The sequence below is a fragment of the Ochotona curzoniae genome, unplaced genomic scaffold, assembly GCF_017591425.1.
Source record: "Ochotona curzoniae isolate NIBS_2020 unplaced genomic scaffold, NIBS_Ocur_1.0 contig_2692, whole genome shotgun sequence".
Lineage (NCBI taxonomy): Eukaryota > Metazoa > Chordata > Mammalia > Lagomorpha > Ochotonidae > Ochotona > Ochotona curzoniae.
The window spans coordinates 14,111,565-14,130,948 of record NW_024465556.1 but is presented as its reverse complement, the minus strand read 5'-3'; the positions used below and the strand labels follow the sequence as shown (position 1 = coordinate 14,130,948).

Here is a 19,384-nt window from a genome sequence, read left to right as displayed (position 1 = left end):
ATACTTGCTGGAGAAATAATGAGCGTAAATGGTTAGCATGTGCATTCTGAGTTCACACAGGGCAGAGTGTGAGTCCTGACTTCCTCAATTTCCACTTCTTTGAGCTCCTACAGGTGATTTAATATCATTTTGTCTGTTCATTTTTACTAGATTTCTGTGAAGATTTGGGGTTGAGGGTATGCAAGCACAGGGTCTGTCAGAGTGTTTACCACATAGTAAATCTACAGTGAATTTTAGTCCCTGATTTTGACATGATCACGTGAAACTGCCAACACTTCTTTCTTTAAAGAAGCACATTTTAAATTAGATACGTTTTTGCTTAGACATTTAGGAAATACAGGAAGATATGAAATATCCCACTGGCCATAAAAAATCATTAGGATCATAAATGATTTTATGATTTTTTTATGATCATAAACTAATACTTTCTAATGTTTAAAAAGGTGTTTTGTTTAAAAATGTGTGCTGAAATTTGGGTGTATTTGTAATCTTTTTAGATCAAAACTCAAAATAGAAGACATAAAAGAAGCCAACAAAGCATTACAGGTGAGTATAAAATGTTTCCTTTCAGTAGAAAGATATGGATATATGGGAAGATGCTTGAGTCCAGCTGAGTTCAGAACTCATGAATGTGGGTGGATGAGGCGCAAAGAGAGTAGAGAGAGATGGACCACTAGGATTCCATGATCATTGTGGACGATGCAATAAAGCTGTCCGCTTTATTTATACAAAATCAGTCAAACTCTGGCTCAGCCTTTTTACGTCATGGTCAAGTGGGTGTTTCTAAGGATAATTCTGCCATGTGTCTTACCGAAAAACAATAGAACTCCCTGCTACAATTCTTATTCTACAATTCAATCTTGTATCACAAAGAAAACGAGAACCTAAAGATGAAGGAATGAATGAATGCCTGAATATAGGTTCCTTGATTAGCATAAGGTCAATGGGGACAGCCAAGACAGTAGGAATAAGAGAAGGCCCTTTTGCAAGACGTTATTATTGACATTAACCTTCAAGCTCACATTGAGTAAAAAAGCCAACTCCACGGTAGCAAACAATGCCTGAATGGCTTAGAGTTCTTCTGCAGGGTGGTCCAGTGTCCATGCAAAGGAAGGTGGAGCTGCATTCAGGTGGTTGTAGAGACATCCACCTGGCCTGCCAAACAGCGGGAAGTTCCTTACAGCCCTGCCTGCAATGGAACAATTCTCTTCACACCTTCGTGTCCCCCACATCCACTGCATGGACCCCAACAGGAAGATCCTATAGAAATATGTGTTTTTTAACAGATTCATCTATTTTTATTTGAAAGGCAGATTTCAGGGAGAAGGACAGAGAGGAGGGTCTGCTGTCCGCTGGTTCACTCCCCAAGTGGCGATGATGGACAGAGCTGAGCCAGTCCTAAGCCAGGAGCCAGGAGCTCTTTGGGTCTCTGTGTGGGTGCAGAGTCCTAAGGACTCGGGCCGTCTTCCCCTGCCTTCCTAGGGTATAAACAGGGCTGCATGTAGAGCAGCTGGGACTGAACCAGTGCCCATATGTGGTGCTGGAACTTGCAGGTGGAGGAGGCAGTTGAGCCATGGTGCTGTCCCCTAGAAATGTGTTATCATTGAAGCAAAGGAATGGAGATCTGTGTGATGGGAACCCTTCTCTTTCTTGTACCTCGAGAGTCATATTATTAATAAACTTCCTGTTAGAAATGCCATAGAAATAGTTTTTTCTTATTCCCTATGAAGTGTGACATGATAGAGTGAATGAAATACATTGTCTCTGAAGAGGCCTCGAGTTCATATGCCAGGCTGTTAGTTCAGGAAGTCGCATCCCCTCACTGAATTTGTTAGGTCTTCTGAGATGGAAGTGCCACCCTGCGTGGAGTTTCTCTGAAAATCAGGTGTGGTAGTCTGTTTGAAAGTGATTGGTATAGTTTCTAGTATACAGTATGAGGAACGTGTCTTGCAAGAATCCCTTTTACAACATTGGAGAACATAGTGTCCTACCCCATAGCTTGACAAACTTACTTTTTAAGCTTCATTTATTTAATTGAAAGGCAAGTTGGCGACAGAAGAGGGAAGAGCTTTTCTACTCAGTGGTTCACTCTCCCCAAATTGTTGCAGTGGTTGAGTCTGGGCCGGGCTGGACCCAGAGTCCAGGAATAGCAGCGGGCTCTCTCACATGGGTAACAGGGGCCCAAGCACTGGGGCCATCCTCTCCCAGGTGCTTTAACAGGGAAGTGCATGGTAAGGGGAGCACCTGGGACTTGCTCATACAGGATGCTGGTGTTGCTGGAGGCAGGTTAACCAGCATTACCACAGCCCTGGCTTCCCTCCTTCACTTTTCAGTCATTGTCACATGCAAGTATTTTGGAAAATAGCATTCAAAGGACTTACCTGCTATACTCTCCAAATTACAGTAGCAATCTTTTATTCTTTGCTCCCCTTGTCTTACGCCATTTCTCCGCTTATTTGCTCTTGATTAAATTTAAACTTGTCAAGTTTTGTTCTCTTGGTCTTTTTCTTCCCTATTCTCCCAGTAAAATTTAGTAAATTTGTGTGTGTGTGTGTGTAATTCACTTATTATGACTATGTGAATGCCGATTCTTGCTGGGGCCAGGTACTGCAAATTGCTATTTTGTTACTTGAAACTCTTTTTATTTCTTATGCTGTTAATAACTGCCTCCTTTTCTTTTGAAATTTTTATTTCATTGTGGTCAAATATCTGAATATTCTCATACCTTCAAAACAACAAAATACTTTTAGTTAAAATTGATCACTTGGTAAAGTGTGTCAGGTAATTGGCTAGTTCGCTGTTTTCTTGGAGTTATTCTTCATGGAGTTCTCTGTTCTACTCATATCTGCTCTGGTCCCTCCTATTTTTATGTTTCCTGTTACTTTTATTCTTGGAATTCCCATTATCTTTTCCTTACATGGGAAACTCCTGTTACCTGAACCCCTTCACTTGTTTTTTTGGTTTATTCTCCTGTTTTAGGCAAAATATCGTTTTACCAGTTTCTTGGAAAATGGCGAATGTAGATAAAGATTTTAAGAATTTGCACATCTGAATGTTCTGCTCTCACACTGTGTTTTTCAGCTTCTCATTACTACAACAGAGACACCTGAGATGAAGGGAGGTTTGGAGATCAACAGTCCAGGATAGGGCAGCCCCACAATTCAGGCATCTGGTGGGCTCAGATGTTGGCAGGATGCTGATACTAAAATGAGCCAGGAAGCCAGCACAGGTAGCATACTGCCTGTGTACCCTCTCTGTGGTTCTTTATGCCACCATGGCTTCATTATATAGCTGTACCCTAGCAACCTAATCCAATCTGATCACCCCCTAAAGCTTCTGCCTTCAGATATCCTACAAAAGGCTGAGTTATACCTTCACTGTTACTTTATCAGCCATTCATTCTTTACCCGTTAATATAAGACTTTGAGGTGTAAATGTTTGTAAGAGTTTAGGGAGCCAAATTTTATTCAAAACAAAACAGAGACTTCTGGGTGGGTAGACATGTTTGCCCAAACCAGTATTATTTAAACTTTCAGAAGCTTTTTCATTGTCAAATGTATTATGTATACAGAAGGGTACACGTGCAGTACAACTTAAAAACACTTGTAGGGGCTGACATATGATGTGGGTTAAGCTACATCTTTGCAATGCTGGTATCCCATACTGGAGTACCAGTTCCAGTCCTGGCTACTCCCTGTCCAATCCAGCTTTCTGCTAATGTGCCTGGGAAGGCAGCAGATTATGGTGTAAGTATTTAGAACTCTGCCACTCCTATGTGAGACCAGGATAAATTCCTGGCATCTGGCTCCCGCCTGGCTCAGCCCTGGCTATTTCAGGTACTTGGGGAAGAGAACGTGCTTATGGAGGATTTCTTTTCCTTTCTCTGCTGCTGTATGTTAAAATAAATGTTAAACTGAAATAGAACAGAGACCTGCGTTGTTGCCAGCATGTTAAGCTACTGCCAACAACACCAGCATCCTATATATGTGCCAGTTCAAGTCCCAGTTCCTACCCAACTCCCGGAAAATTAGCAGATGTCCCAAGACCTTGGGCCCTGTACTCCTGTTGAGACCAAGATGGAGTTACGCGTTTGTGGCTTTGGGCTGGCCCAGCCCCAGCTGTGGTGATCTTTTGGATCGTGATCTAGTGATCCTTCTGTGTAATTCGGCCTTTCAGATAAACAAAACAACCCTAAAAGAAGCCTTGCATATCCTCTGCTTAGCCTGCGCTGGGGCATGAGCACTGTCAGAAGTCCCTCGTGGGCTTCCTGACCGCACTCTCCCTACAGGAACTCTAAACTGTTAATCGTTGTTGCTATTAGTTACATCTGTCTTTAGCAAATATTTCTCATTTTCATAACATAGGTATATGGATTTACATGTTTATATTTATTTACTTTTTTCTTCCGTGAAGATCCTGGGACAGCTCTCATAAACTTTTTTTTTCACATTTTGGATTTTAAATAATTGCTTGCTTAGAAATCTTGTTTCTTAGCCCTCTTATTGCCTGTGAACTCAAAGTTAATGCCAGTCCTTGATTAGATTAGATACAAGCTTCTGTACATTTAAAAAAATTCTGCTACTAGGTCTCCTAGTTGGGTGACAGGGACCCAAGCATTAGGGCCATCTTCTGCTGTTTTCTCAGTGTATCTACAGAGAACTGGATCAAAAGCAGAGTAGCCAGGACTCAAATCAGTTCTCTAATATGGATGCTGGCATTGCAGGTAGTGGCATAACGTGCTGCACCACAGTGCCAGCCCCGACTTTTAGATACACACATTCGTGACAGAGTAACGGACAGAGAGCTCTTCCATCCCCTGGCTCACTCCCCAAATGGCCACCATGAGCAGGCTGTACATGGGTGTCAGGGACCCAAGGACCTGGGCCATGTTTTGCTGCTTTCCCAGGCACATTAGCAAGGAACTGGAACTGCAGCATCTGGGACTGGAACTGGTATTCTTATGGGAGGCTGGTATCACAGGGTACGTCTGATTCACTGTATCTCAGAGCCAACCCCTGCTACCTAAGTTTTAATACATAATAGACTATTTGCTCATTTTCCTTCTAAAGTGAATATCATGCTATATTTTATCTGTGAAGATATTCATTGTTTCCTAAAGTGTTCTTTTACCATCACCACTCTGTTCTAAATTCCAATTCTTGGGTTACTCTGGCTGAGTGTTTCATGTCCAAAGCTTTCTTGTAGAGTGGTAATGACCCCCACTTTATGGAAGGGCACCTGAAAAGCTTTTTGGAAGTATGGTAGACTCACCACTATAGAGAAACTGGTAACTGAAGAGCTATTAAGTATTTAGAATCTACAGGACTTTCCCCATACAGCAATTGATTTGGTGCAGAGACTACTCTGAAATCCTTTCTGGAACATGTAAGCTTAGCAGTTAACATTTTGGGGAGGAAGAATATAGCCATTTTATTTTGCAAAGCAGTAATTTGATCCCTTTTAGTCTTAGTTTTGCTTAAAAATAGCTGTTTCCTTGAATAAGTGTCAGCTCTCTAAATGCCAAGTTTTCTCATCTGTGAGTGAGCTAAGATCTAATGGAGGACACATCAGCCCTACCTTATACAGGGTGGGGAACCTTGTTCTGCCAAGGGCCATTGAGAAATTTACATCATTTGTAGGTCACACAAAATTATAAAAATTAACCCACTATAGATTTATTGTGTTTTATGTCCCACCTATGGTTGTCTTTGCAAGGCCAGATAGACTGAATGATTTATGGGCCTTATATGTCCCCACTCGGGCACATTTTTCCCCTCAGAAGAGAGTAATGTATGTTGTATTGTCAAAAAGAGATTTGGAAGGCTGACCTCCAATTTGTTAAAGGTTAGTTAACAACCTAAGATGATGCTTGCCAATCTGCTTCACTCCGTGTGGACAGAAAGTCAAACTACATCCATCAAGTCCTTTACATGGTGCTCAGCGAGTAAGATTTTTTTTTTAAAGATTTATTTATTTTTATTACAAAGTCAGATATACAGAGAGGAGAGACAGAGAGGAAGATCTTCCGTCCGATGATTCACTCCCCACGTGAGTGCAACGGCCGATGCTGAGCCGATCCAAAGCCAGGATCCAGGAATCTCTTCCAGGTATCCCACACAGGTGCAGGGTCCCAAGGTTTTGGGCCATCCTCAACTGCTTTCCCAGGCCAGAAGCAGGGAGCTGGATGGGAAACCGGGTTTCCAGGATTAGAACCGCCAACCATATTGGATTCTGGTATGTGCAAGGCAAGGACTTTAGTTACTAGGCTACCGCACCAGGCCCCAAGATTATTTTTTTAACTGCTAGTTCACTTCTCTAGTGCCTGCAATAGCCATGTGAGCCAGGCTGACGCTAGCTGTATCCTGGACTTCCACGCCAAGTGGCAAGGGCCAAGGCTCTGGAGCCATTTTCTGCCTTTCCTTGTTATTAGCAGGAAGCTGGACTCGAAGCAGAGTTGGAATGGAGTCAGGGCAAGCTCTGGCAATCTTTTTTTGCTCAACCTGCATTGCTAATCCCCAATTCAGAATATGGAAGTCTATTTCATCTAGATATTTCACTAGTTGATTCTTTTTTTATTCTAAAATGTCTTCAGAGAAAAGGATCTTTGCATGTCGTTTTAGTGTTACCAACTTGAACATTAATTTTCATACTTTCCCTCCTATTTAGGGACTGGTTTGGCTGAAAGACAAAGAAGCGACACACTGTAAACTCTGTGAAAAAGAATTTTCACTTTCAAAAAGAAAGGTAAGGGAGGTAGACACAGTCCAAAAATATCGTGCTAAAATGTTTTTGTTTTAATCATAGTCCTTCCTTTTTCATTTAATAGCACCACTGTAGAAACTGTGGGGAGATTTTTTGTAACGCCTGCTCTGACAACGAACTGCCTTTGCCTTCTTCACCAAAGCCAGTGCGGGTCTGTGATTCCTGTCATGCGCTGCTCATTCAGAGATGCTCATCTAACCCGCAGTGACACTCCAGGACCAAACCCACCTACAGGATCATGTATACAAGCTGTCCAGACAGCCTTTCTTACGCAGCTTTCAGCCAGGTAGTTAACTGGGGTAGTTGAGCTACTTATTCAGCTCATGGCCATTATAAATAGGATGATTTCCTGAATTCTGTTACTCAGAATTTTCAACAAAGCATGCTTTAAACAAGATTGGCTAAATTATTAATGTAATCATGTAACCCTTATCTCCTTGCAAGGTCAGATAGAATAGATAACACACCCTTGCCTTATCTTCTGAAAAGGCCTTTTCAAAAATAAGGCTTGTTTTGTCCTAGATTGTCACATTGATATGACGGTGCCTGCGATTCTCTAATGCACTTTAAAGCTTCACAGTTTTGAAACTGGAAAAGCATCAATCTTAACGTATTAATATTCAATCCAACACGTTTTCCAGTTATCTTGGTGTATAGCTCAGCTCCATTTGCACTGTTTCCTTCTTTGCCTCTTGTGCACTCGCGAAGGCCATTCAGCTTACCCTACAAATTCTTGTGCTTGTGGTATCTTTCCGGTACACTGAGCTAATCTTTTCTCAGTTGTCCCCTTGAAATCCAGAACAAGGTGTACAAACCATTATCTTTTTACCTGAAGTTACTTTCCACATACAGACTTCCCCACATACAACTGCCTTTTGCACTAAATTACCACTATTTTTTAAGTGGCAGATTTCACACTTCAAAGATGAAAACCCTCTTCCAGAAAACAGTGTCTGGAATAGCAGGGGCAACAGGCTCCTTGCTGATTCTTTCCTTTAGGTGTTAAAAGTGAGGGAAAGAACTTTCCTTTGATGTGATCAGAGCTTGACTCATTCAAAAATCTATTACACTTCCTTTAGAGAAACTTCATTAACATTCTATTGTAATGGTCTAACACTGCCACAGTATGTGTACAGTAAAATTAATTATGTCCGCCAAGCACCTCTGTGCCAGGGTTTTGAAAGAGGGTTCTGCTCTACCATAAAACGCATTCTATATAAGCTGATAGAATGAACACAAACCCAATGACACTACTTATAGCATTAATACGAAGTTGATCTATAAAAACTGTTACCTCTGGATAATCATTTTCAAAGCATCCATTCAGGCTCCTATTCTTGTATGTTCCATGCATGTATTTATTCCCTGGGAGCATTCCATTAATGGTTACTTAGTTACTGCCTTTTCCCCCAGAGTAGGATGGTCTTCTCCTGAGAACTACTTTCACTAAAATTTTGTTTTCTAAACTGCCAAAGTGTGAACTCAGTATTTTACTCTATTTTCTCTAGAACCTGTAAGTTTCTAGTCAGTTTTTGAGATAGTAACTTCAAATAAATTGAACACAGATTTTGATGGTCTTTCTTGAACAGTATTATCAGGATGGCCTCAAAAGACAGGTATTCTTAGGAACTTTTGTATCAGTGAATGAGTACTTTTATGATTACATAAAAGATCAGCATAAATAAACTATCTAATTTTAGTTTAAATTCTAAATAATTTCATTCTAAATGATGAAAAAACATTTTTAGTTGACTTTTTCATCGCAGAAAATTCTTGTCATTGATCTTGCATTTTTTTGAAGGCACTTTTTCTAAGTCACTTTAGTTTTAGATTACTTTAAAACCGTATATACTAATCTTGGACTATTCTGTAATGAAACTTGGATTATAAATTTTAAACACTAACTTCAAAACAGATTTTACATGCCATTTCCTCTCCTAGCCAGTATTACCACAATGCTATCATGGTGCCAAGGAATTGCAATTGTAATTCTAACCTGTATTTTAAAAACAAAATGTGAATTTTATAAAGTATTAAATAAAGATTTGAAAAAATTAACTCATTTTAGAATGGCAAGCTTCATTTTAATTTTTTTTTTAATTGGAAAGTTAGACATACAGAAAGGAATGACAGAGGAAGATCTTCCATCCGTTGATTCACTCCCAAAGCAGCCGCAACAGCCGGAGCTGAGCTGCACCAATCCAAAGCTCCCTTTGGGTCTCTCACATGGGTACAGGGTCCCACGGCTTTGGGCTGTCCTTGACTGCTTTCCCAGGCCACAAATGGAGCTGGATGGGAAGCGGGCCACAAGATTAGAACTGGTGCCCATATAGGATCCCTGTGCGTGCAAGGTGAGGACTTTAGTTGCTAGGCTACTGCACTGGGCCCAATTTCTTAAGATTTTAAGATAATACTAGAAAAGTAAAAGCTCATGTGAATTGAAAAAAAGGAAGGTATTTCATGTTAATGTTTGAATATCCTGGGGTGGGACGGGGTGGCACTAAGAAATCTAAACTTGTCATGAAAAGCTCCAAATAAGCTATCCTGTCTGCTTTCCTAACCCAGAAACTATCTGAGGAAGTCACTTTGTGTTAATGCAATCTTCTGTTACACAAAATACACAGTACTTTGTACTATCTGATGATCAGTAACTGACACAAAGCATTCCAGGACACCGTATTATCTCCCACATTGACATTTATTACATTAACATTTCTAGCAAAAACAAGTAACAAGTTCAATAACTGAATATTCACATTGACAATTTCATTTTGATCCATTAGCCAATTTGGGAAAAAAAGGTATATTGACCAAGGAGATTAAAATTAAAAAGCACCTTTTCCTTGCTACATAATAAACTAAGACGGGCAGGTATCAGATGCAAAGCCAACCGCAAGGTTCTTTTACTTATGACATGGACTTCCCTTACATTTGCTTAACGTAGTCATTTATACAATTATTTAAAGATTTGGGCAGCAGACTGAAAATACATCTGACAATTCTGTGGAATTCAACAATCTTAGCTTTCTAAAACAACTTGAATTAACAATCATCAGGTTTTAGAAGCATTTCTTGTAATTCAGTCAAGTGCTGAGGGGATTTTTATCTCAACAGGTAGGGCTAGTATCTAACTTCCAATCTTCCCATCCTCAGGTAACACAATTTTGAGTGTTCAGAAACCCAGGTACCTCTAAGGGACCATCAACATTTCAGAGCTATGTTTGATAAATGACATTTGAGAAAAAGAATATAGAATTTAGCTGATTTTATACTTTTGATGCCACTTAAATTCCTCTTTAGGCTTTATATATACAGTGTTGTCCAGGAGAAATTAAAGTTACACTAATTATTCTTTAAGCTCTATTCCAGATGTCTGCTTATTAAGACTTGCAGTTTATGCAGGGGTGAGCCATGATCCTTTAGTATTACACTAATACTACTTACTACTTGTATAGCTAATAGTAAAATACATCAACCCAAATCTTATGAAGGCAGCACATCCTTAGGAGTAACTAGTATATAAAAAGTATCAACATCAGTGGTTTGAATATAAAAATTTATTTCTTAAGTCAAAGTATGCAACAAATAAAACCTACAGAAAACAGATTTTCCCATCACAATCTGTTGCTTTACCAAATAATATTTTGAAAACACATTCCTTCAGTCATTATAAAGTTCTTAAAATACAAAAGAAATTTGTAAGAAAGTCTAGTAGACCAGATGCTGTTGTTAGGATTTTTCCTTGTGTATGTTGGTGATATTTTCAGTACATCCCACGCCATCCACCTCCGCTCATGCCACCTTGCCCATAGTAGCCGCCACTGCCTCCACCACCACGGCCTTAAAGAATACAAGCATTAAGAATCATTCAGCAGGAGGCACCTATGTACACTATTTTACAAATATCTGCAATCCAAGAGAACATATTAGATACTCACCATAACCTCCTAAGCCATCAGGAGTACCATAGCCTCCACTGTAATTGTTCCCCATTCCCATTCTTCCAACAGATCCGTATCCTCCCTGATTATCTTTACAAAAGAAAAACAAAAAAATTTAGAGAATGTCTGGTAATGTAGCTAAGATTTCTCATTTTAAAAACTTTACATACCCATTCCATCTCTGCCGTAGCCTCCCATGCCAGAACCTCCCATGCCAGAGCCGCCTCCAGGAGTGGAATTCAAGAAGAGTTCAATGTATCGATGCTCTTTAAGAGAAAAATCAAGGGTAATAGGATAAAAGAATAGATCAACTCTATTAATAAAAGCTCCAAAAAGTTCAGTTTTATCAACAATAATTCATAGTACAAGCTGCCAGGAAGCCACTTGGGATCAAGTTAAGAGGTCAAATGGTTTTAAAGTCCCAGTGACTTCTAAGAATTCCCTAGTTTCACGGACGTTTTGCATTTATTTAAGCAAACAAGAAACTGACAAGATCACATCCCACAAACCACATAGCATGCCCAGGAAAGCACTTACGCATATTATTCTTATCTTTAGACATGGCAGCTACTGCATCTTCATGGGTCACAAACTCCACATCTGCTTCTCCTGTTGCTCTGCCATCAGCTCCGATATCAATATGAACTCTTATTGGATTTAGTGGTGAAAAGAACTAAAAAGAAAACACTTAACTACTTTTTCCATTCAGATTCTGGGAAGTGAATTACCACATGTCTACATTTTCTCTGATTCATAAAAATAAACCCACCACTCTCTGTTGAAGGCTACTTCAATCAACCACAATTTCTAGGGATGTTAAGACTATACCCTACGAGGGATACTAAAGCTTAGTTCCTTGAAGGTATTTCAAAGTTGTTGTTTAGCCACTCAAGGCTGAAGAAAATGTATGTATCTGTGACTCAAAACAGATACTTGAACTCTACCTCAGTAACTCAAAGACAGGTTATTCAGCTTCTATCACAACTTAACCAGTCCTAATCTATCCTTAAAGAAAGTATGTGGAAATTCAGCCAACTTCTCAAAAGACCTGCAGTAACAGCAAAGTATGTTCAGCTTTGTAGGCTGCTGGGTCTCCAATGCAACCATTCAACATATGGGTACGACTGGACTTGGGCCAAGGGTTGACTACTGCTGACCATCCAAATAATGTGAAGCAACAAACCAAGTTACAAACCAAGGACAGCAGTAGCAACACTTTCCCATTTTTAACTCTTCTGTTTTTTAATTACTTCTGGCCTAGAATACTCACAAAACCACCATTATACATTAACTTTCAAAACAACAGAAGTAATATTCCAGTTATTACTACTCGCTATGGTCATCAGTTTTTTTCTCAGTGTCTTCATGCCTGCAATAGCAAGGGCAGGACTGGGCTATAGAGTTTGATGTGCAACCTGGGTGTTCCATATAGGTGGCAGGGACCTGAGTACTAACGCACCAGTAGAAGTTGGAGCCAGAGCTAGAAGGCAAACTCAGACAGTGATAATCTTTCTGATCAACTCCTCTCCTGCACTTCATTGGGTTTTATGAATGTAGCTTTTTGCCTGCTTGAATCTTGTGTGGGTCAGTACACAGTATACATCAAAACATCAACTACAGAAAAAAGTCAACTACTTACATATTCAAAGGATTTTTGACATTAGAGATTAAACTGTAAAGAAGATGGGGCCAATAAGAATACCTCAAAATTTAGACCCTGGAAGCCAATTTTGTGGTATAGTGTGTTAAGCAGCTACTGAGATGCCAGTTCTGATCCAGCGTCTCGCTGATGTGGCTGGGAAAGCAGCAGCAGACAGCTAAAAGTGCTTGGATTCCTGCCACCCATATGGAGACCCAGGGCAAGTTACAGGCTTTTGGCTTCAGCTTGAGCCCCAACTGTTGCAGCCACTTAGGGATTGAACAAACTAGGGGTAGATCTGTCTCTCCACCCTTCCCCCCAAACTGTCTTTCAAGTGAATGAATAAATCTTTTAAGAAAAAAAATTTAGACACAAGATGATTATAAAATCAGTAAAATTACTCACATTAGCAATGTCATTTTCAGTTGCACGGAAAGGCAATCCTCTCATATGTACAAAATGACCACCATGAAAACCTGAGCTTGCATCACCAGCTCCACCATAGCCATGTCCTCCCATACCTGAAAAATTAAAACTGCCATCAGATACTATATATACACATAGAAACGTATTCATATTTACAAGCTATAATTAAAATCCTAAATACAACTTTCATGTCATCTATATTACCATTCAACGCTAAAGCAAGGATTAAGATTCATCTCAGAACAAAAAATGTCTTTAATGTTTACCTCGTCCATCTCTCATTCTGTCATCAAAGCCATCATTTCCATAGCCATAATTATTATAGCCACCATAGTCATCAAAACCTCCATAGCCTGTATAATTTAAGGAAAAATATCTGTCAAGAAATCAACTTTATAACATTGAAAAACAAGTAAGCAGTTTAAATTCTTTTTTATTACAAGTTTGTAACCAAAACCCTTATTTAGTACATATGAAAAAGCACTTAACACTTGATGGAATATTTAACATCTTAAGAATAAATTTAGCCACATAAATTATTTCCATCCTTATGCAAATAAGTCAGTATCTTCATTTCAATTAATGTACACGTTTTCTAGGTGCCAATATGTGCATCAATCAAGTCCCACAATTGCAATGGGAATCTATTTTCATGAACAGGTTTTAAAACCCAGTAGGTGCTGAAATTACTGCCATTTCTGTATTTCTTGACAAAGTGTCAGGAATATTAAGAAAATGACAACAGAACCTGTGTTCATTAGATACACATACCACCATCATATCCATCACCTCCTCGTCGCATTCTGTCATACATACTTCCACGCCCAGCTCCATAATAACCCCCTCTTCCTCCTATTGGTCTATCATATGGTCCTGGTCGCTGTCCCAGCAATCTTCTTGGTGGATCATAAAATCCCTTGATTTCACTCCTGCTACTTCTGAAGATCTCAATATACCTATTTAAAAATGTTTTAAAGGTACAGGTTTCAGCATGGATGTATTAGAATAATTCAAATATGGGCAAAATACAGTCAGTTTTTCTACATCTAGATATACAACCCAATGCCTAAATACACCATAAGTTAACAATGTTTACACCTATGAACTTAAATAATTAAATATTTAAGTTTTAGATAGACAAATTAGTCATTGAAAACAATTCATAAAATGTAAATATTTGTTTCTTTTAGTATAATAGGTGTTTAAAGAAAACATGATTATACAAAAGTATCAAACAACATCCTACTGAATGGAAACAATTTTAATTTAAACAAACTATTAGCATTAATTCCCCACCCAAATCTGTAGTTTCCAAGTTAAATTTAGATAATTATCAATTGCTTTAAACTACCCCATAAAAATGTTATTGTTACATTACCCCCCCATTTAAGCAATAGTGACCCACAACCCCCAAAATAAAAATTTAACACCATCCCAAACTCTCCATCCCCACCTGTGCCCTATTCTTTCCTTGTGTTTCCCCAGAGCATTTTCTGCTATCTCCTTTGAAGCAAACTGCACGAAGGCCTCCCCTGTGCTTCTCCCCTGGTAGTCCATCGTCAATGTTATCCCATTTGGCACGATTTCCAACCCTTTAACCCAAGGACAAATAACCCCATCAAGGGGAACAGTGTTAAAGGCTGAAACATTCCCATCTGAATCAAATATTTAAAACAAGTCTAAACAAAACAAAACAAAAACAAAAAAAAGCTTAGTTTCCCATCACCCCATAATATAAACTTTTTCCAAATAGTATAAAGTATTTTTGCAACCAGTGTTTTAAAAAAAATTACACATTATTTAAAAGCCCACCTAAATTACAAATAAAATTATGCTCCACATGCTAATTCATGGTTTTTTTAATCACATAATTATTCTCAATGAAATTTACTGTACAATCAGATTTTTACATACTTTACACACTTTATATTGAATTTTAACTGGAGCACATTTCATATTTTAAGACATTTTCATTATCAAAGATTATCACAGTCAAACTTCAAAGTTATAAAATCAAATGAATTTAACAAACAAAAACTGAGAAATATATAATGCAAATACAAAATCAAAATACTACTAAACTTTGACTAATACTAGCGGTACCTTGAAAGAACTGAACTATTTCCTCTTTGCTGCAACCAAATGGTAGTCCGCGAAGTCGTACTGTCCCATCACTAGCGTCATTTGGACCATTATGTTTCATAACCCAATCCATCTCAATACGTTTGATTTAAATGCTATAAAAATAAACAAGCACATAAAGCAGTCAATCAAAACTTAATCTTGCCAGAAGTACTGAAGAGACTCCGCTCAGAGGCTCAGACAAGAAATGTAGCAGGATTAAGTGACTCTAACAACAATGCCACAACACAGTGGTACAGCATCTTCTATTTGCCAGCTGGGAAAGGACGGGGAGATCTGACCCCTCCTACCAAAAGGCACAAATTCCTGAAAACCTTCTTATGCGCTGCCTGTTTTTCAAAGAACTCACATAACTCCATCACCATAACATTCACATTATTTATTGTTGTAACACCAACTTCTGTTATACTCATCTTAGTCACACCTTTCAGATTTCATTGTTCACCTGAATATTTGTATGAATTCTTTAGAATGCAAACTGTTCAGAAGCTGCATAGGATACTACTGTCTACTCATGGACAATTCTACCTTCTCTACCTAAAACACCAAAAGCCAGTTTTTAAGTGAGTTTATTATTTTGGCTTTTAAAATTCAGACTAAGTGGCCATGCAGGATGAATGTGTTTTTGAAACCACCTATCATCTATAGAGGCCACTGGAGATGGCAAATAATCAGTTGACTCACTGCTTTAACTTCTTAATCAAATAGACTTACAAATTTCAAGAAAAAGGTAACATTCACATTCAAGAAGTATCTAATGGTACAGTCCCTCTACCCACCCCCCAAAATGAAACTGCCCACCCACTTTCCTTCCACCAGGCAACCAACCATTGTTCTTTTTGAAATCCCAAGAGACTAATGCAGAAGTCCTTCAGCTGCAGGAACTTACCAGAACCTTACAAATGGCACTATGCAGCTGTAGGAATCCTACTCACCTGAATATTTCAAACCTTTCCCTTACCACCTCCTCCCCTGTAAACAAAACAGTTTGTTCACTTGATTCCTTTAGGGTTCAGGATCATATTTCATAGCAACAGCATTCATGAATGCTTAAATGTCACAGGATCTAATTTTCAGTCCAACTATCAAGTTATCATCTGCAAAGTATATAATTTCCTTTTTCTAGAGTTCATGTGTTTAATGTAAGCCATTCAGAAATTCTCCAAAATGCTTAAATACCCCTAACACGAGAAATACCCCTAACGTGAGGCCCTTCCAACACCTTTATCAATGCAAAAATTCTAGGTGCTAGAGATGAAGAGAGCCAAAATGGGAACACAAATTTGTAACTGGCATTATAGTTCATTCTTCTTAGACACACAAATAACTGGTATGAACTTTCCGAAGACAAGCCTGGGTTGAATCCTCCCTGTGTTGCCTCCCGTTGACCTAATCGCTGAGCCTACTCAAATGGGTCACAGCAGGAAGTACCTGTACCTCGCCGGACCAGGAGAATTACTTTTACTACTTCATCTGCCTCACAGTAAGCATTTGTTAGTTATTGAATTTGATAAAACCATGTTACACCACAAACATTATGAAATGAACCTTGAAGAACACACGATTCTGAGTCTTAAAAGGGAACAAGGACTGTTAAAATATAAACTTTTCCTGTAAAGAGAGGTCCTTATCAGTTTTGAAAAATGCTCTCAAGCTTGAAGCTCTCCACTATGTTGTTAAGTTCTCCCCTCCGCTCCCTAAAAACAGCATCAACCTAACAAGTCATTTCCTGTACAGAGGATTTGGGAACAGAAGGGAAAAAGTAAAAAGGATCTAACATCAAATATTTGTTCCCTAGGGGAAAAAAATCAAGAATTCTGTAAAGTCAAATTCATCAGTTCATGGTAGGCAGATCATAGTATTGTGCTTTTCCATCTTTTTTTGCTATTTTCAATTTAAGATTATAATTCAACATTAAGATTTGTACTCCAGCACCAAAAAAAGAAAGCTGTAATGGTAGCTCTTCACAAGAAAATTTTAGCAAGCAAACTAATTCAAACATATTTAATGGGTTACTTTAATATCTTTATAAAACTGTTAAACTATCTTTCTTGGCTTGAAGAATTCCAAGTGTTATCACCAATTAAAAATACCATCATTTTTGTCAACTTCCTATGCTTTTAAATACCAGGATACTTCAAAAAGTTCATGGAAAATGTATTTATTTTGATGTAAAAAAAAAAACCCTGAAATCCATACATGGAACCCTGTCCCCTAGCATTGATTCCGTTTCTATCAATGTCCACAATACAAAAAGTTACAGATTGCTTTAATTTTCCAATTCTTGAGGAGAGAGGGTGTTACCCTGCTACTGGGTATAGGAATCGCAAGTTCAAACAGATTTTACTTTTTAGTGTGATTGCCTTTAAATGTTAAATTAAAAACCCAGATCCCTCCAATACTTTGAAGGAGCCCGGCCTCTAAAATCATTATTATAAGTTTACCAGAACCAAGACTACCTACTGCATTTCAGTCCTGCTTACTCAACAAAACACCACATCAAAGGTAACACTGTTACTTTAAAAGGCAATTAGGTTTCCAGGCTAAGATACACAGACACAGTAAAAACAGATAGGTGTAGCGATGTGTGTATGCGTAGTCTAATCCAATCGGGAAAGCTGTAAAGTCCGAGCTGGTCTGCCCAAGTCCACTAATCCCGGCATTTCAAGGTAAGATTTTGTTAAACTTAACCTTGACAAAACGCCACAAAAGATCTTCAACAACAGGCTGTTCAGATGTATGAGTTACTGAAACCGCTTATTCTCTCCTTCCCGGGCCTGACCCTTTCCTCTGGCACTGTCTTACAGGAAAATTACCAAGACAGCTCTCTGCTGTTCTAGGGAGCCCCTCACCCCACCCCGTATAACCACGTGACTGAGCCTGTATTTGCCTTTGTGTTCAGCACACGCTTACTTCCTTATTGGTATTACTGTACTCCTATATTGTTTTACTTCTATCACCTATTTAACAGTTAAGGGAAAGCATTACACAAAATAACCTTCAAGATTTGTTGATCGTTAGCGACTAAATCCTTGTATAAATAACGGCTTTTTTTTTTTTTTGCCATCCGCTGGTTGTGCAAATCTCCCACGTAAAAAAAATTCTAACCTCTATGTGCCAAAGTCCATAAGATAATTGCTAAGCCACCCACCCCCGCCCCAAAAAAGCGACCACGGTTCACTGGGCCCAAACGACCTACTTCAAAACAAAAATGGGCCTATTTCACATTCCTTCTCGGTTGTCACCCACTTCTCCGCTTGCAAAATCACCCACAAAATCGTTACCAACGTTCAAGCGTGGAAAAAAAAAAACACAACCTCTGGGGAAAAGGAGTACGTACTCTTTTTCGAAGTTCCAAATCTGGACTATAAGGGCCGGCTGGCTAAGCGTCCTTTATTCCTCCCCCGGAGACTGGTTCGTTTATCTAGCTGCCCTAAGAGACCAGAGAGCTCGGGAGAGCGCGCCCCTGCCCCCGCCCGGGCCCCCAGTCCGCCGGGGCTCAGACACCGTCGCCACCGGGCGGCGGGATGACAAAGGAGCCGCCTTTGTCCTGGATTTGGGGGTCGAGCGCCTTCGTCGCCATTGGCCTCCCGGCCCCCTCCCGGCTCCAGCCTCTCTCAGCTCGGCCATCTGCGTCACAAGCCTCGGGCAGGCCGGCCGGCCCAGGTAGCCCTGCCGAGACTGCGGAGGAAGCACGGGCCGCGGTGGGAGGCCGGGCCCTTGGGCGCCATTTCCTTCGGGAGCCGCCCCTCCCCCGCCCCAGCCTCCACCACCCACCTGGCCCTGCTCGCTTCTCTCCCACCCTCACCCCTTGCAGGGAGCTGGACCCCCCTCCGACCTCCCTCCCCCAACACACACACACACCCCCGGGCCAGGCCTGCTCAATCAGTTTTGTCGAAGCTGGGGCATCAGAAGTAGGAAGATGACGGTGAAGGGCGGGAAGCCAAGGCGGCCGCGCCACCGTACCCAAAATGGCGGAGAGGCCAAACCAGCAAGGAAGAGAGAGGGAGAAGGGCTGGACGGACGCCGTCCACTTCGCGCCTCGGCGTGGTCCACTCCCAACGCCACCTGAGCCAGGTCCTCGCCCCGCCAGGCCGCCCTCCTTCCAGTGTGGAGATCGCCCGGGAAGGCGCAGCCCCGCCCGCCTCCGAGCGGCGACCTCCACACTCCCCCTCCCCCGCCCGGCCTCCGCTCCCACCCCCTCCGGCCTCTCCTCCCTCCGACTCGGCTCTCGAAACAAAACCACCGGCCCAACCTACCCCCTCTTTACTTCAGATACCCTGTCGGGCGATAGGGGACGCCGAGCCCGCGCTGCCGGGGGGCGGGGGGTGTGGGTCCGATCGTGCGGAGGAGGTGGCTGGGGCTGAGCCGCGCGCCTCGAGCGGAGCTCCCGACAACCGTCCGTCCAACCGTCTCGGGCCGCGGCAACCGCTCGGGGAGCTGCGCAGCGCCGCGACTGGCGGGGGGGATGGGA

The 19,384-nt window shown here is 40.7% G+C and overlaps 2 protein-coding genes across 7 annotated transcripts in view; one reads left to right on the top strand and one right to left on the bottom strand.

Moving 5' to 3' along the window:
- Positions 1 to 8,809, top strand: part of RUFY2 (RUN and FYVE domain containing 2) — a 46,063-nt gene extending 37,254 nt beyond the window's left edge. For all 3 annotated transcript variants that reach the window (XM_040975848.1, XM_040975847.1, XM_040975849.1), the window contains exons 16-18: positions 498 to 546; positions 6,667 to 6,744; positions 6,827 to 8,809. In XM_040975848.1, coding sequence (XP_040831782.1) covers positions 498 to 546; positions 6,667 to 6,744; positions 6,827 to 6,970 — 271 coding nt within the window. In that variant the 3' untranslated portion in view covers positions 6,971 to 8,809. The remainder of the gene's footprint in view (positions 1 to 497; positions 547 to 6,666; positions 6,745 to 6,826) is intronic.
- Positions 8,810 to 9,441: 632 nt separating this feature from the next.
- On the bottom strand, positions 9,442 to 19,364 carry HNRNPH3 (heterogeneous nuclear ribonucleoprotein H3). Of its 4 annotated transcripts, none has more exons than XM_040975851.1 (10): positions 19,170 to 19,364; positions 14,872 to 15,005; positions 14,222 to 14,360; positions 13,540 to 13,724; positions 13,035 to 13,121; positions 12,748 to 12,863; positions 11,241 to 11,376; positions 10,874 to 10,969; positions 10,701 to 10,793; positions 9,442 to 10,602 (listed from the first exon to the last, which is right to left on the bottom strand). In XM_040975851.1, exons 2-10 carry the CDS (start codon positions 14,981 to 14,983, stop codon positions 10,526 to 10,528), a joined length of 1,041 nt encoding a protein of 346 aa, XP_040831785.1. In that variant the 5' UTR covers positions 14,984 to 15,005; positions 19,170 to 19,364; the 3' UTR covers positions 9,442 to 10,525. The 4 variants fall into 4 exon arrangements, with proteins under 4 accessions (XP_040831785.1, XP_040831786.1, XP_040831788.1 ...); XM_040975852.1 differs by having other exon boundaries at positions 13,585 to 13,724; XM_040975854.1 differs by lacking the exons at positions 14,222 to 14,360; positions 19,170 to 19,364 and adding an exon at positions 18,251 to 18,678.
- Positions 19,365 to 19,384: the final 20 nt, after the last annotated feature.

Coding starts and splice junctions, on each gene's coding strand:
- HNRNPH3 (XM_040975851.1), bottom strand. CDS start 14,983: ATGGATTGGGTTATGAAACATAATGGTCCAAATGACGCTAGTGATGGG. Junction 12,864..13,034: donor CAGAATGAGAGATGGACGAG/GTAAACATTAAA, acceptor TTAATTTTTCAG/GTATGGGAGGACATGGCTAT. Junction 10,970..11,240: donor TAAAGATAAGAATAATATGC/GTAAGTGCTTTC, acceptor TTTCTCTTAAAG/AGCATCGATACATTGAACTC.